Genomic DNA, 16,188 nt, shown 5'->3' on the forward strand with positions numbered 1-16,188 from the left:
TCATTACGGAAGCTGGAGTATTTTGAAGACAAAAGAAAATGAAATATGTGTTCTTCTAACTATATTTGTTGAACTATAATAGTAATAAGAACTGTGGTTTAATTGTGGATTTACGTTTACGTGCAAAACTAGGCTTACGATGTTTTGTGAAATTGGGCCCTGATATTACATGTAATTCCAAGAGAGATATTTCAAATAAGGAGATTATTTCCACACATCTTAAATAAAAGAGCAACATAACAAATTCTTAAACAATATGATAAAAGCTGAGTGCTGAAACAGACATCTCTTTTGATCTTTTTGTGAGCATGAGGTGAGTATGAGCTAGTGCTCACCTCTCATGCTCTCTGTGGTATATATTATCATTTTCTTTATATTACACAGATATCATTTATACAGGCACAATATTTCAAAATCTTAGGTAACCCAAAGTCGATTCACACAAGTTTTTCTTAGGTAACCGATTGTTCGGTTACGTGAATATTGTTCTTGTAACCGATGAGATAGACCTACCTAATTGTAAAATACCTGAGAGTACTTTTAACATGTCCCTATACCACTAGGATTTCAGGCATAAAACACTTGAACTACAGTTCTATGCTACATTGGTACTTCAAATGTATTTAAAAAAAAAAACCAACTAATTTTCAATTTGACTTCAAATAGGGTACTTTTAATTTTAGAAATTAATTGTTCACCATGTAACCAATTGGCGGTTCACGTGATTTTAAAGTTGCTTAACCTACACATGAACAGAACAACAGTTCTTGTGAAATATTGTGTCCTGTTTAGAGCTTCAGTTCATTATTCCACAATAGAGATACAGTTATAATTTCACTGTGCATTGTAACCAATAAACCAGACATACATGTACTAAATAAAGAAGAGGCCTCATAAGTTAGTAAACTTGTGCTCAAACTTTTTGTTCTTTTTTCAGTAAAATATGTTTTCAGTCAACTAAATATGTTAACCAAAAGCTAGAGATTTTTTTAACATAATGATTTTGTTTTTTGGCGGTATGCATGTATATTTTTATAGCAGTTCATGCATTCACTCAAGTTGTGCTGTTCAATATAAATGGTAGTAAAGAATATTGTTTGTTTGAAGGTCGAGGTTGTCAGTTAGGATAAACCACTGTCTGATTGGTTCTTTGTTATTTATTTTCAACCAGTGAGAAAGGGTGAAGAGTCGTGTTCAAAACTAAAGATTTTCAATACCCATGCAGATTCTTAAAATCTGTTTTACAAGACAAGTTTATTTGGTGCTGCAGACGTACCGCGTTAGGACTCACTCACTCACTCACTAAGTTACTCACTAACTCAGTTATTCAGTTACTTGTGTAGTAATTATGTTCTAGGGTGGGATGTAGCTCAGTGGTACAGTGCTTGCCTGATAGGCAATCGATCTAGGATCGATTCCCGTCAGTGGACCCATTGTGCTATTTCTCATTCCAACCAGTGCTCCACAACTGGTGTAATCCTGTACTATTCTGTCTGTGGGATGGTTCATATAAAAGATCCCTTGCTTCTAATCGAAAAGAGTAGCCCATGAAGTTGCGACAGCGGATTTCCTCTATCAGTATCTGTGTGGTCCTTCACCATATGGCCAACGCCATATAACCATAAATAAACTGTGTTGAAATCAAACATTTCTTTTTTCTTGATTATGTTCTTGTTGGTGGCTCTTTCTAGATCACGATGGCAGTTGGCCAGATGACCAGGATGTAAGTTTGTTTGTTTATATGCTGGCACGCATTCACCTCCCTAAACATTAAACTGCTGCATGTAATCTTCAACCTTTCCACAACTTTCAGTGATTAATATGTGACTATTAGTACCAGTCCTTCACATCTGAGATGCACGATTGCCATCGCGCTTGAGCACCTAAGTGCACCCTAATTTTATCTCGAAAAAGTTTTTTTTTATCGTCCACCTGAAAAAATGGTTTCAAATGGATATTTGACAAGGAGCTGCTTGAATCTGGCCCAGCCAACCCCAGTGTTTGAATGCTAGTGTTTATCCTGCAACCACCGTTTCTATTGACAGAATAGGATGATGGATAAAGCAAAGTCATATCCTGCTACTAGCATAGCTACATTTCAAAATCACTCATTTAACCTCTAGGTCATCGTACAATGTTGCCGGAATAACAGAAATAAAGCTTTTCCCCCTAATTTTTATGGTCTGCAGGATAAAGGTAATAACTAGTTAAAGGCTAAATGACAAATTCCGCTTGGTAGAGCCTTGCGAAATTTCCCATTCTTACCTTCACAGAATAAAGCGAATATCTGACGTCATTAACTACATGTAGTTATTCTCTATATAATTACACTGCTTCTGTAAATGTTCAATGTGTGCTATTCAAAACTTCTGTGTGTCAGTTTGTGCAAGCTTTACTCAAGATCTTTCGCCTGGAGCTTATGAGGAGAGTCATTTATCGCTCGCCTGATATTTTCATGCGTGAAGGACTGTTACTTGAGAACAACAAGGACCGTTTGTCTTTTCTGAGCGCAGGAAGATCGTTTTAGTTCTGTACCATCATTAACTGCTGCTGGAGAGCTGTCCGTATTCAGCGATGCATTTCTAGTTATATTAATGTAATTAAACTTAACATTTCAGTGGTTTTGAGGTGAAATATTTTGAGGTCAGCATGTTGTACTTAATTTGGGGCATGATTATTTGGGGCATGTGTATTTTAGGCACAAAATTGTCTCCTCGAATTTGATGCCCCGTAGCAGTGTAGGGCAGTGTTTATAACCACATTGCCAGTTCCTCTCTCACTAACCTTTAACCTGTTCAAGGTTAACCCTTGTCCTCAACAGTCAGTGTAGATAGAGCTGCCTACACCTTATTTGGAGAAAAAGCTTTAAAAATATTAAAATGAAAGAAGCATTGTTCAAAGCTAATCCCCTGTCATATATTAAAGTTATTTTATCTTGAACTGTCATATATTAAAGTTATTTTATCTTGAACTGTCTGATGCACTTGAATGTTGCTTTTCCACTTTGAAAATGACAAATAAAATTTATTTAGATATCTTAATTGTATTAACAGTCGGATATATCACTTAACTGTCACAATCTTTGTACCATATATACATGTATGCATGCATTTGTGACTAATTTGCAGACTTCTTTTATAAAGAAAACAGTCATTAGTTTTAATATTAGAAATACAGATTTAAGAATGCATCCAAACTAGTCGGTTTTATCTTACTAATATCATAATATAAAACAAACTGTTATATATTTTATTCTTGGTATGTAAAATTAGTCTAATCTATTATTCAGTACATGTTGTAAGTTATATATTTTTTATTTAAGTGTAAATTAAAACCTAATATTCAGGTCATATTTTAACATGTATGAAAATGAATTAAAAGAATATCTTGGCCATGACACATAAAGTTGACAGTATATAGTAATGTAATATTATATTTGGGTTGTAGTCTCTGTGTTGACAACACAAAGAGGCAGAGAGAGGTAATCTGCTTAGTTTAGCTATAGTTTATTTTGTTATATACTAGTAATTATATGTAGTATTAGATGAAGCTTTACATGTTCTTTGTTGGTGATGGGTGTTCTTGATACATAAACATTTACAACAAATAAAACTTGTAGATAATGCATGTAGATAATTGTAAGGCATATAATTATATCAATCAAAACATCTGGCTAAGTAATCAGTTTCAAGAACATTTATTTATTTATTTATTTATTTATTGTTATTAAATGCTACAGATTCAGTTTTAATGAAACTTTCTATTTTCATAGTAGGGAATTATATTAGAAACTAGTTTTCCAGAAATCTAATACTGGGTCAAATTATAAAACCGGTACCCTTCTATATACCAAACTAATTATTCTTCCCCCTCCTCCCCTTTCCTCTTTTTAATCCTCTTATCCATTTTCCACTCTTCTTCATTCCTAATTTTGTATTATTACTTTTCAACCACTCAGTCCTTTGTGTTGGATTCCTATCTTCTTTTTAAACAAAATTATTGTTCTCTACCTTATTAGTTACCAACATCTGTTCCTTCATACTTTCCAACCCATGCATGGCTTTCCTTAAGTACCTACCTTACTAGAAAATCAGTCTCTACAGATGTATGCCAAATATAATGTCAGTGGTGTTGATGGTGGGGTACAAAAAGATTCAGGATACAGCAATTAATGGAGGTTTTCTCCAGGAATCTGTTTTATGAAGTGATCTTGGTGTTAAATTAAATAACCTTTATTGCATGTATAAAGTAGTTAAGCACTTATAGTCCTTCCCACATGAAACATCTTGTTTTCATACTATGGAATTTACTAAAAGTTATTTATTTCTGAGCCGGATGATTTCTAGATTGCACACAAAAATAGTTGTTGGTTTTTTGTTATTTCCAAAACACTTTTACTTTTTGTCTTATGTCAAACCAGAGTAAAATTATTTATTAAAAATATTTTTAGGAGGATGGGACAGACTATAGGTAATTTCAGTGCTAAGATCGCTTCATAAAATGCGGACAAGGTAAAAAAAAGGGCACTTTTTAATTAGATTTACTCTTACCTTGTTGTCCACAACATTAACATTCCCCATTCTCCATTCCTGACAACATTAACACTGTTAACTGGATTGGGTTGATCCCATATCCATAGCATCTAATCACGTCCCTGGTGTATTTATGTGCATGATATCAGAGATGAAACTCTCATGGACTATACAGCCCAGATTTAGCTTATTATCTGAGCCAAAACGATAGGACTAAACTGAACATTTAAATGATGCAAAGTTTGTTCTTGTATTTTACATTTCATTATGTCTTGATTTTAAATATTTGACTCAAATTAAAATTATTTTTGTAGCACAGTAATGATTTTTGTTTTAGCATAATCACCCAGTAACTAATGTGTATTTCTGTGCTAGGGTGTCGTTAAACATTCATTAATTTTAACATAATGTAGAAAGTTAGAAATATATTGTTAAAGACAACTATTAGGCCCTTGGTTATGATACATCTTGCCATTTGCTTAGTTGTCAATAATAACCTTTCGTTGTGCCTTACTGTGCTGTAGAACTATGAAGCTCCTAATGCAGGGCTGGAAACGCAGGCTCCACCACCATCCAGCCTAGTAGCCAATTTGATGAATGCATTGCAGAAACACAGGGAAAGCAAGAGGCTGCCAGGCGGACAAGGTGCATCTCAAGTTTAACTTATTTATGTTGGGGTTTTGTTTGCATGCTGTGTTATATGTTGTTGCTTTTCTGTAGATTGAATTTTTACAGTTTATATGATGTTGGAGGACACATGAAATTAAAGAACATACATGATGTTAAAGAGATGACTATACTATCGTAAGGTACATTGTATCACAAGATATTACATGACTGGTGACTCTAGAAAACACATCATGATCATAATATTACATGTCTTTTCATAGGACATACATTACATAGATAACATTGGAGAATATACATAAGAGGACATATGTAACATCAGAAAAAACCCCATATGACATTAAAAGATTGATGTCAGAAGACATTAACGATGACATTAGAAGACACACATTGTATTAGAAGACATACATAGCATTAGAAAACATTTACGATTTTAGAAGGCATGCATGATTTAAGAAGACATATGTGACTTTAGAAGACATATATGACATAAGAGATAAATGCCTTTAGAAGACATACGTGACATTAAAAAACATACATGGCTTTAGAAGACATACATGACATTAGAAGACACACATGGCATTGAAAGATATACATGGCTTTAGAAGATGCACATGACATTAAAGACATACATGGCTTTAGAAGGCATACATGACATTAGAAGACACACATGGCATTGAAAGATATACATGGCTTTAGAAGATGCACATGACATTAAAGACATACATGGCTTTAGAAGGCATACATGACATTAGAAGACTTACATGGCAGTAAAAGACATACATAGCATTAGAAGACATACATGGCTTTTAGAAGCTAGATGCACATGACATTAGAAGACATACATGACATTAGCTAGAAGACATGCATGATATTAGAAGACTTACATGACATTATGATTAGAATACGTACATAACTTTAGAAGATAAACATGACATTAGAAGACATACATGCCATTAGAAGACTTACAGGACATTAGAAGACATACATAGCTTTAGAAGATATACGTGACATTAGAAGATATACAATGCTTTAGAAGACATACAATGATTTAGAAGACATACATGACATCCTTGATCCTTGACTAAATTAGCTCTCCAGCCACGCTCACCCCAACCCTAGCACACTTGGTCCATCTTTCTTAGACATTCACCAGTTCTTTTCTGTTCTTGATCTTTGATGTAATTAACTCTCCACCCACCCTCACCCCAACCCTACCACACCTACCCATCTGACATTCTCCAGTTCCATTCTGTTCTTGGGACTTCAGTGCCTTTTCTAGTCTAATTTGTGGCCTTTGTCTAGTCTTTGAACACGCCTCTTCTTTGACCTCAGCTTTCCTGATGCACCCTGTGACAACATATTAGAACACAATATGCCTCATGCTTATAAACAATTTTGTAAATGGAATACAAGATTCAAGTACTAGATAACAGATTGCATTTTCATTGTCGTATATGCAACTTACCTGACTTTGTACTTGCCTTAGAAGTTGAATGTATCTTGATGATAGAACTAGTGCTTGCCAGAGCTGCTCTTGGTGACTCATTCAATTAAGTCAAAACAGTCAGAGCTGCAGTGACTTGTCTGATCATTCCCCTTGGTGACCCATTCAATTAAATCAAAGCAGTCAGAGCTGCAGTGGATTGTACGATCATTCCCCTTGGTGACCCATTCAATTAAGTCAAAGTAGTCAGAGCTGCAGCGGATTGTACGAGTGTTCATCTTGGTGACCCATTCAATTAAGTCAAAATAGTCAGAGCTGCAGTGGATTGTACGATCATTCCAGTTGGTCACTCATTCAGTTAACTCCAAACAGTTCACCATCACTGTTAACCATCTGAAGGCTACTGTATGGACTAATAGAATCTATCACTATTGTGAGGGGGACGGGATTTAGCTCAGTCAGTTGAGTGCTCGCTTGAGGTGCTTGCGTTGCAGGATCTAACCATCTCGATGGATCCATTCAGGTGATTGGGGTTTTTCTCGTTCCAACCAGTGCACCACAACTGGTCAAAGGTGGTGGTATGTGTTTTCCTGTCTGTGGGAAAATGCATATAAAAGATTCCTTGCTGCATTGACAAAATGTAGCAGGTTTCCTCTGATGACTACGAGTCAGAAATACCAAATGTTTGACATCCAATAGCCAATGATTAATTAATCAATGTGTTCTTGTGGTGTCATTGAACAAAACAAACTTCTTCTACTTCTTCTGTTGTGAGGTATTAGATAAGACAATTCCAACCCGAGGGACAAAATGTTTTTGTGACGGCCATGGTTTACTGAGACCCTTACAAAAACATTTTGTCCAGAGTGTTGGAATTGCCTTTTCTCTCATCCTCAGGTATATGGAACAGAGCTATCCCATGAAAGAAAGTCATGTAAGAAATTTCTATCTTACATGGGATATCACACGCTTCCGTTTAACATGACATCATTGGTAATATATGACGCCATATTAATGTGAGGTGGTGACGTGACATCATTAGACAGTTTTAAATTTATTTATGACAAAATGGTCAAATAAAAAAGTTACTTGTTCAACCATCTTTGTCTGTTCGTGTAAAATAATGGTTTATTTACCGAGTGAATGAGAGAAAAAGACTCCCATCATATGCGATCATGTGAGTTAAAAAAAAGTACACCCTCGGTGGTGAAAATTTTGACCATGGGACTTGGCAAGCCTTGTCCCAGGTCGAACTTTTCACCACCTCGGGTGTACTTTTTCTATCCCACATGACCGCATTTGATGGAGTCTTATAATCTATACTTCACAACGGTGATTGATTCTTTTTCTTGCCCATTTAATTACCGTAACAAAACATTTTGTAAGCTATGGTTTGTTTATTGTAGAACGATTCATAAACATTTCACGTACAATATCATTTAATCACACATGATTAAATAGAGTCCACATTGTGCATCTACATAAATGTTAGAACTTAACTATAAATATAAAATTAAGAATATTAATTTGTTTAAATATTTTTAAAACAGTGATACAACGTGAAATGGCAACTTGGGGAATACATAATTCAACTGAATTCTTCAAAATATGAGTTATGATGTCAATCATCGTAAAACATCAGTTATGATGTCAGGTGTATTTAGAAGTTGTCTAGCCATGGGGTGCTAGACAGATGTTTTTGGCACCATGAAGTGGGCAAGAAATTAATGCATGCTATTGGGGCGGGAAGAAACTCAGTATATACAGTATGTAATTTTAGTCATTTACCGGTAAATATTTTGTTAGTGGAAAAGCACCTGCTTGATGTGCCGATCGGTCTGGGATTGATCCCTGTTGGTGTGCCCATTGGGCTATTTTTTATTTCAGCCAGTGCACCATGACTGGTATATCAAAGGCCGTGGTATGTGCTGTCCTGTCTGTGGGGTGGTGCATATAAAAGATCCATGGCTACTAATGGAAAAATATTGCTAGTTTTCTCTCTAAGACCAAATTTCAAAATTACCAAATGTTTGACATCCAGTAGCTGATGATTAATAAATCAGTGTGCTCTAGTGGTGTCGTTAAACAAAACTTTTAATTTAATGTATCCTATATGCTATATTCCTGTCTGTGTGAATGTGCATATAAAAGAGCTGCCTTCCCCCCCCCCCCCCCCACACTGCTAACTGGAAGGAATAGTCTGAGGTGGCGGCAGCAGCAGCAGGTTTCTGCTTTAGCCTCAGTGGTGTCATGGTAAAGCCATTGGACATAAGGCTGGTAGGTACTGGGTTCGCATCCCAGTACCGGCTCCCACCCAGAGCGAGTTTTAACGACTCAGTGGGTAGGTGTAAGGCCACTACACCCTAGCTCATCTCTTTCACTAACCCCTAACAATTAACAACTAACCCACAGACAGCCCAGATAGCTGATATGTGTGCCCAGGACAGCATGCTTGAACCTTAATTGGATATAAGCACGAAAATAAGTTGAAATGAAAAATGCTTTGGCACTTGAGACAAAATATATTTTAATTGTGGATTAAACAAAGTGCTTAGGTTTTGTTACACAAGCATTGCCTTGCCACGGTTTCATCTTTACTTATGTACATGTAAGCTTTTATTATTTGATCCAGCCAAATACTCAATGACGTGCATCTTATAGGTCCATCCATCCATCCATCCATCCATCAATCTGTTGGTCCGTCCGTCCGTCCGTCCATCCATCTGTTCATCCATCAGTCCATCAATCCATCCATCCATACATTCATCCATCCATCCATTTCTGTTCATCTATCCATATATTCACCCATCCATGCATGCATCCATACATACATCTGTCCATCAGTTCTTCAATCCTTTTATCCCTTTATCTGTCCTTCCATCAGTCCATCCACCCATCCATCCATCCATCCATCCATCCATCCATCTACCCATCCATCCATTCATAAATACATATATGCGTCAGTATTCTATCAGTGTTTACTTTGTATTCTCAATATTCTCAAAAGTGCTAAACATTCCAGACTTTATCTGAAACCAAGGATTCCTCACAAATCAAATTATGTCACTATTCAAAGAAAAAATCATATGAACTACATCACTATTCAGTTAAGTCTTGGTCCTGTTTCCTTTTAGCCAAAAAGCAGTTTTAATGCAGCAATTTAAAAAAAAGTAAATTTTGAAATAGCCATTACTGGAAATGAAAGCATAATCATGTAATGTCTTGGTATTTGACTACAACTTGGCAAAGCATTTTTTTGTCTGTTTTTAACTTTAGTTTATTATAAAGTTATTCTTTTAACATTGCTTAAAAAATAGCAGTGTTTACAGTGATTGGTAATATTGCAGTGCATCATCTCATTATATTCACTGGTACAGAGTTTGACTTTGTATTGCAGTGTGTCATCTCATTGTATTCACTGATGCAGTTTGTATTGCAGTGTGTCATCTCATTGTATTCACTGATGCAGAGTTTGTATTGAAGTACATCATTTCATTGTATTCACTAATGCAGTTTGTACTGAAGTACATCATCTCATTGTATTCACTGATAGTTTGTATTGCAGTACATCATCTCATTGTATTCACTGATGTAGTTTGTATAACAGTATGTCATCTCATTGTATTCACTGATGCAGAGTTTGTATTGAAGTACATCATCTCATTGTATTCACTGATGCAGTTTGTATAACAGTGTCATCTCATTGTATTCACTGATGCAGTTTGTATAACAGTACATCATCTCATTGTATTCACTGATGCAGAGTTTGTATTGAAGTACATCATCTCATTGTATTCACTGATGCAGTTTGTATAACAGTACATCATCTCATTGTATTCACTGATGCAGAGTTTGTATTGAAGTACATCATCTCATTGTATTCACTGATAGTTTGTATTGCAGTATGTCATCTCATTGTATTCACTGATGCAGTTTGTATAACAGTACATCATCTCATTGTATTCACCGATGTAGTTTGTATTGCAGTACATCATCTCATTGTATTCACTGATATAGTTTATATTGCAGTACATCATCTCATTGTATTCACTGATGTAGTTTGTATTGCAGTACATCATCTCATTGTGTCCACCAATATAGTTTGTATTGCAGTACATCATCTCATTGTATTCACTGATATAGTTTGTATTGCAGTACATCATCTCATTGTGTCCACCGATATAGTTTGTATTGCAGTACATCATCTCATTGTATTCACTGATATAGTTTGTATTGCAGTACATCATCTTATTGTATTCACTGATATAGTTTGTATTGCAGTACATCATCTTACTGTGTCCACTGATATAGTTTGTATTGCAGTACATCATCTCATTGTATTCACTGATGTAGTTTGTATTGCAGTACATCATCTCATTGTGTCCACCGATATAGTTTGTATTGCAGTACATCCTCTCATTGTATTCACTGATGCAGTTTGTATTGCAGTACATCATCTCATTGTATTCACTGATATAGTTTGTATTGCAGTACATCATCTTATTGTATTCACTGATATAGTTTGTATTGCAGTACATCATTTCACTGTGTCCACTGATATAGTTTGTATTGCAGTATATCATCTCATTGTATTCACTGATGTAGTTTGTATTGCAGTACATCATCTCATTGTGTCCACTGATGTAGTTTATATTGAAGTACATCATATCATATTGTATTCACTGATGTAGTTTGTATTGCAGAACATCATCTCATTGTATTCACTGATGCAGTTTATATTGCAGTATGTCATCTCATTGTGTTCACTGATGCAGTTTGTATTGCAGTATGTCATCTCATTGTGTTCACTGATGCAGTTTGTATTGCAGTATGTCATTTCATTGTATTCACTGATGCAGAGTTTGTATTGAAGTACATCATTTCATTGTATTCACTGATGCAGAGTTTGTATTGCATTTCTTCATTTCAGTTACATATTCTGTTGTAGCGATGTTTTCCACCAAGTGAATGCAATTGAAAAGATGATCCTGACGAATATTGTAATATCCAATAGTCCATAAATGTGAAGGCAAAGCAGTTTGTAAAAGTGAATGTGAACTATTGTAAATTTATCAGTCGATCACTACTGCTGGACACTATGCTTCACCTGATCTAAGAAGCAGTGTACTAATATTTATAAAACAAGACCCTCTGTAAACCAGAATTACCACAAACCAGACATTTTTTACTTGGTCTTATTGATGTCTGATTTAGAGGGGTTTCACTGTGTGTGTATGTGTATATATATATATATATATATATATATATATATATATATATATATATATATATATATATATATATATATATATATATATTACATACCCATTAAATCTTACTATATAAATACAGCTCTGAATACAAGAATTGAATACAACTTTCCGTATTCAACTCAACTGCCGGAACTATACCGTATTCAACGCTACTATTTATAGCACATGGTTACCAGGAATGCCCTTCGTGATATGTAAACAAAGTTTGTGCTTAGTTTGTTTAAAGTGTTATTTTGTGGAAAATTTGAACTGAAAACAGACGAAAACGGTGACAAATATTTACAATTTAATGAGTGCAATAACAAAACTTGAGACGGGAACACTACTAACCAACGAGCTTTTAATCCACGATAGTTAAGGTCGACGACAGTCACTTTTTGAACCCTTGTTTTGGCTTCGTTACATCGTACACAATTCTTATTCTTTTTCAATAAATAAAACATCTCCAACTATAATTTTGTGATATGATATATTTGACAAAAGGTACGTTTTAGTTCTTTCATCTTTCAAAACTTCAAATTAATATTTTGTCCATAATTATGAAAAATAAAAAAAAGTACCGACCTATAAACAGCGTTGTCTGCTTGTTATAGGAATTTGACAGGGGTCAAGGTTAGTAGACTAGTTTTTATTTTAATGTGGCGCAGCATTGTAATAATACAGCTAATTTTGAATTTGAATGACGTCAGTATTCCAATGACGTCACTTTGCATCGCCTTACAATAACTATAAACTGGGTACATGACGTTTGCTTTTTGGAAAAATTCCAATGTAAAATTGCTATTGAATTTTTTTTCTTCTTAACATTACTAATGCACCTGGATGTCTTTGAACAAAATCTTGTGATTAAAAAATTGCACCTTTTACGAAATATGGATTTCTAGTGAAATTACGGTAAGATATGCTATATTTATTGTGTACGAAGCCAAAACAAGGGTGCGAAAAGTGACTGTCGTCGACTTTAGCAACAATGCCGTCTCCTCACGTAGAAAACTTGAATGAACTGTCAACCGGATTATTCAGTGGAGTGATGATTTATGGAGGCACATTTAATATAAACGTAAACTTTTCAGCAACGAATAATTCCATGAACATCAATAAAAGAAAACACACCGATGACGACTCAGACACTGAGTGAACAGTTCTTGACATTTTTCTTCGTTGATAAAACTGGCACGCTGAAGGTTTTCTGACGTATTACGAGCAAATTAAATAATATATTGTTCGTGAATTTTAGCTATTACATTGTCTTTAAAGGGCATTTCAAACAATATCATTAAAATTATAGGTAACTTTTCACTCGTTCTTTCTTATTTCTGTTTATTGTTTAAATAGAACTATATTCCTATGTGTAATAATTGGTGGTTCTTTGGTCCGTGTAGTAACACAGCTGATCTAGTGTAAATTTAGAAATCCCCGTCATTAGCTAGCAGTGTTACAATTTCTAAATTATTATTTGGAAAAATTTTTCCAATTTAGGGTATGTAATAAATACAAAACTACATATACATGAATGTGGTTTTCTGATTTCTGTATTCCACTCGTGTATTTCCTGCCGGAAACCCCTCTGCCTGCGGCATCGGGGTTTCCTGCAGGAAGTACACTCGTAGAATACAGAAATCAGAAAACCACATATATGTAGTTTTGTCTATATATATATACATATATATATACATAGTATTAACAATATTTTAAAATAGCTAAAACAAAATTTTTATTCTGAAACTCACCATGCTCTCATGAAGTGATATGAGTATCTATTTATCTTCTCTTTTTTTCCTTCTTTTTTTTGGAGGGGAGGGAGGGATGTATTCTCCATTTTTTAAATGATAAACTAACAACTTGTAGAAAACTACTGGGGATATTGCTGCCCTATACCCCTTTGCACTAACATTTCCTCTCAACATTCTGACTTGAGATGCCATATAAAATCACCATCATTGGGAAAGGTTCACATTCACTTGGTGAAAAATGCCCCACGATGCATTATCACTTTCTATTGTGTTGTGTGAAAGAGTTTTCTTTGTATGGGGGCCATTTTAAATGAGTTTTGTATCGGGGCCATTTTAAATGAGTTTTGTATCGGGGCCATTTTAAATGAGTTTTGTAGTGGGGCCATTTTAAATGAGTTTTGTAGTGGGGCCATTTTAAATGAGTTTTGTATCGGGGCCATTTTAAATGAGTATTGTGTTTGTAGCACGTCAGCAGCATCACCAGGACGACGATGATGACGAGAATGAGAATCCAGATGAAGAAGATTACGTTGAACCACTGCAACAAGGTAATTAAAAGCCAGATCACCGGCTTCAGTGGTGTCGTGCTTAAGCCATTGGACATAAGGCTGGTAGGTACAGGGTTCGCAACCCGGTACCGGCTCCCACCCAGAGCAAGTTTTAACGACTCAATGGGTAGGTGTAAGATCACTACACCCTCTTCTCTCTCACTAACCACAAACCAACTAACCCACTGTCCTGGACAGACAGCCCAGATAGCTGAGGTGTATGCCCAGGACAGCGTGCTTAAACCTTAATTGGATATAAGTTGAAATAAAAAAGCCAGATCAATGGACAGCTGATCTACTTTATAACAAATGGCGGGACGTAGCCCTGTGGTAAAGTGCTCATTTGATGTGCGGTCGGTTGAGGATCGATCCCCATCGATGGTCCCATAGGGCTATTTCTCGTTCTAGTCAGTACACCATGACTAGTACATGTATATCAAAGGCTGTGGTACATGTATGTGCTATCCTATCTGGGATGGTGCATATAAAAGATCTCTTGCTACTAATGAAAAAATATAGCGGGTTTCCTTTCTAAGACTATGTCAAAATTGCCAAATGTTCGGTTTAAGCAATATTTATTTCTGTTCATATATTATATATTACCAGATGGGATTGGCGTAGCCTATATAAAGACCTTTCTCTACATCATACAATTGAAATATTAACTGGTCAACATGGACATGTTGGGAAAAATACAAAATGTGCATTTAGTATTGAAAAAAGTAAAAATATTGTATTGTAACCTTGGTGTAGTGGAAGCAGATTTCCTCAATATCTATGTGGTCCTTAACTATGTCTGATGGCATATAACTTAAATTTTAAAAAAAATGTGGTGAGTGCATTGTTAAATAAACCATTTTTTCTTCTTCGTCTGTTTTTATTAAAGATCATTTCAGGTCAGGTCATAGGTTTTAATGTGCACATTCAGAACAAGCTGTTGTAGCACACGCCTGTCCTGGGCACAGGTGTCGACTTTCGCCGGCTCCTTCGTCCAGGACAGGATTTTTATTAAAACATTTGTCGAGTGTTTTATAACAAAATGATGTTTTATTCCGGTAACTGGTGAAGGATTATTTTCAGCACCACAGCCACCACCTCCACGTCCTAGACGGAGATCGTCGGAGCCTGCAGTTAGTGGCAAAGATGTCCCGTCGCATCCCGCGCCACAGCCACCGCTACCACACAGGAAGGCTGATCGACTACCACCACCGCCGGTAGAGGTTTGTGTGATCAGAGTTTTAAATAGCAAGTGAATATCTTTCATTCCTTCCAGTCGGGGCGCCACAGCCACCGCTATCACTCAGGAAGGCTGATCGACTACCACCACCGCCGGTAGAGGTTTGTGTGATCAGAGTTTTAAATAGCAAGTGAATATCTTTCATTCCTTCCAGTCGGGGCGCCACAGCCACCGCTATCACACAGGAAGACTGATCGACTACCACCACCGCCGGTAGAGGTTTGTGTGATCAGAGTTTTAAATAGCAAGTGAATATCTTTCATTCCTTCCAGTCGGGGCGCCACAGCCACCGCTATCACACAGGAAGACTGATCGACTACCACCACCGCCGGTAGAGGTTTGTGTGATCAGAGTTTTAAATAGCAAGTGAATATCTTTCATTCCTTCCAGTCTGGGCGCCACAGCCACCGCTATCACACAGGAAGACTAATCGACTACCACCACCACCGGTAGAGGTTTGTGTGATCGGAGTTTTAAATAGCAAGTGACTATTTTTCATTCCTTACAGCCGGGACGGGACATAGCCCAGTGGTAAAACACTCGCTTGATGCACGGTCGGTTTCGGATCGATCCCTGTCAATGGGCCCATTGGGCTATTTCTCCTTCCAGCCAGCGCACCACGACTGGTATATCAAAGGTTGTGGTATGTACTATCCTGTCTGGGGGATTGTGCATATAAAAGATCTCTTGCTACTAATGAAAACAATGTAGTGGGTTTTCTTTCCATGACTGTGTCAAAATGACCATATGTTTGACATCCAGTAGCCGATGATTAATAAATCAATGTGCTC

General features: G+C 36.1%; 1 protein-coding gene across 2 annotated transcripts in view; it reads left to right on the top strand.

The window, feature by feature from the left end:
* Positions 1-16,188, top strand: part of LOC121383230 (B-cell linker protein-like) — a 54,014-nt gene that overhangs the window by 20,611 nt on the left and 17,215 nt on the right. Inside the window, exons 8-11 of one of the 2 annotated variants that reach the window (XM_041513122.1) lie at positions 1,692-1,723; positions 5,057-5,177; positions 14,077-14,160; positions 15,241-15,380. In XM_041513122.1, the coding sequence (XP_041369056.1) occupies positions 1,692-1,723; positions 5,057-5,177; positions 14,077-14,160; positions 15,241-15,380 (377 nt within the window). The remainder of the gene's footprint in view (positions 1-1,691; positions 1,724-5,056; positions 5,178-14,076; positions 14,161-15,240; positions 15,381-16,188) is intronic. The other variant, XM_041513123.1, reaches the window with a different exon arrangement.

This window comes from Gigantopelta aegis, chromosome 10 (assembly GCF_016097555.1).
Source record: "Gigantopelta aegis isolate Gae_Host chromosome 10, Gae_host_genome, whole genome shotgun sequence".
Taxonomy (NCBI): domain Eukaryota; kingdom Metazoa; phylum Mollusca; class Gastropoda; order Neomphalida; family Peltospiridae; genus Gigantopelta; species Gigantopelta aegis.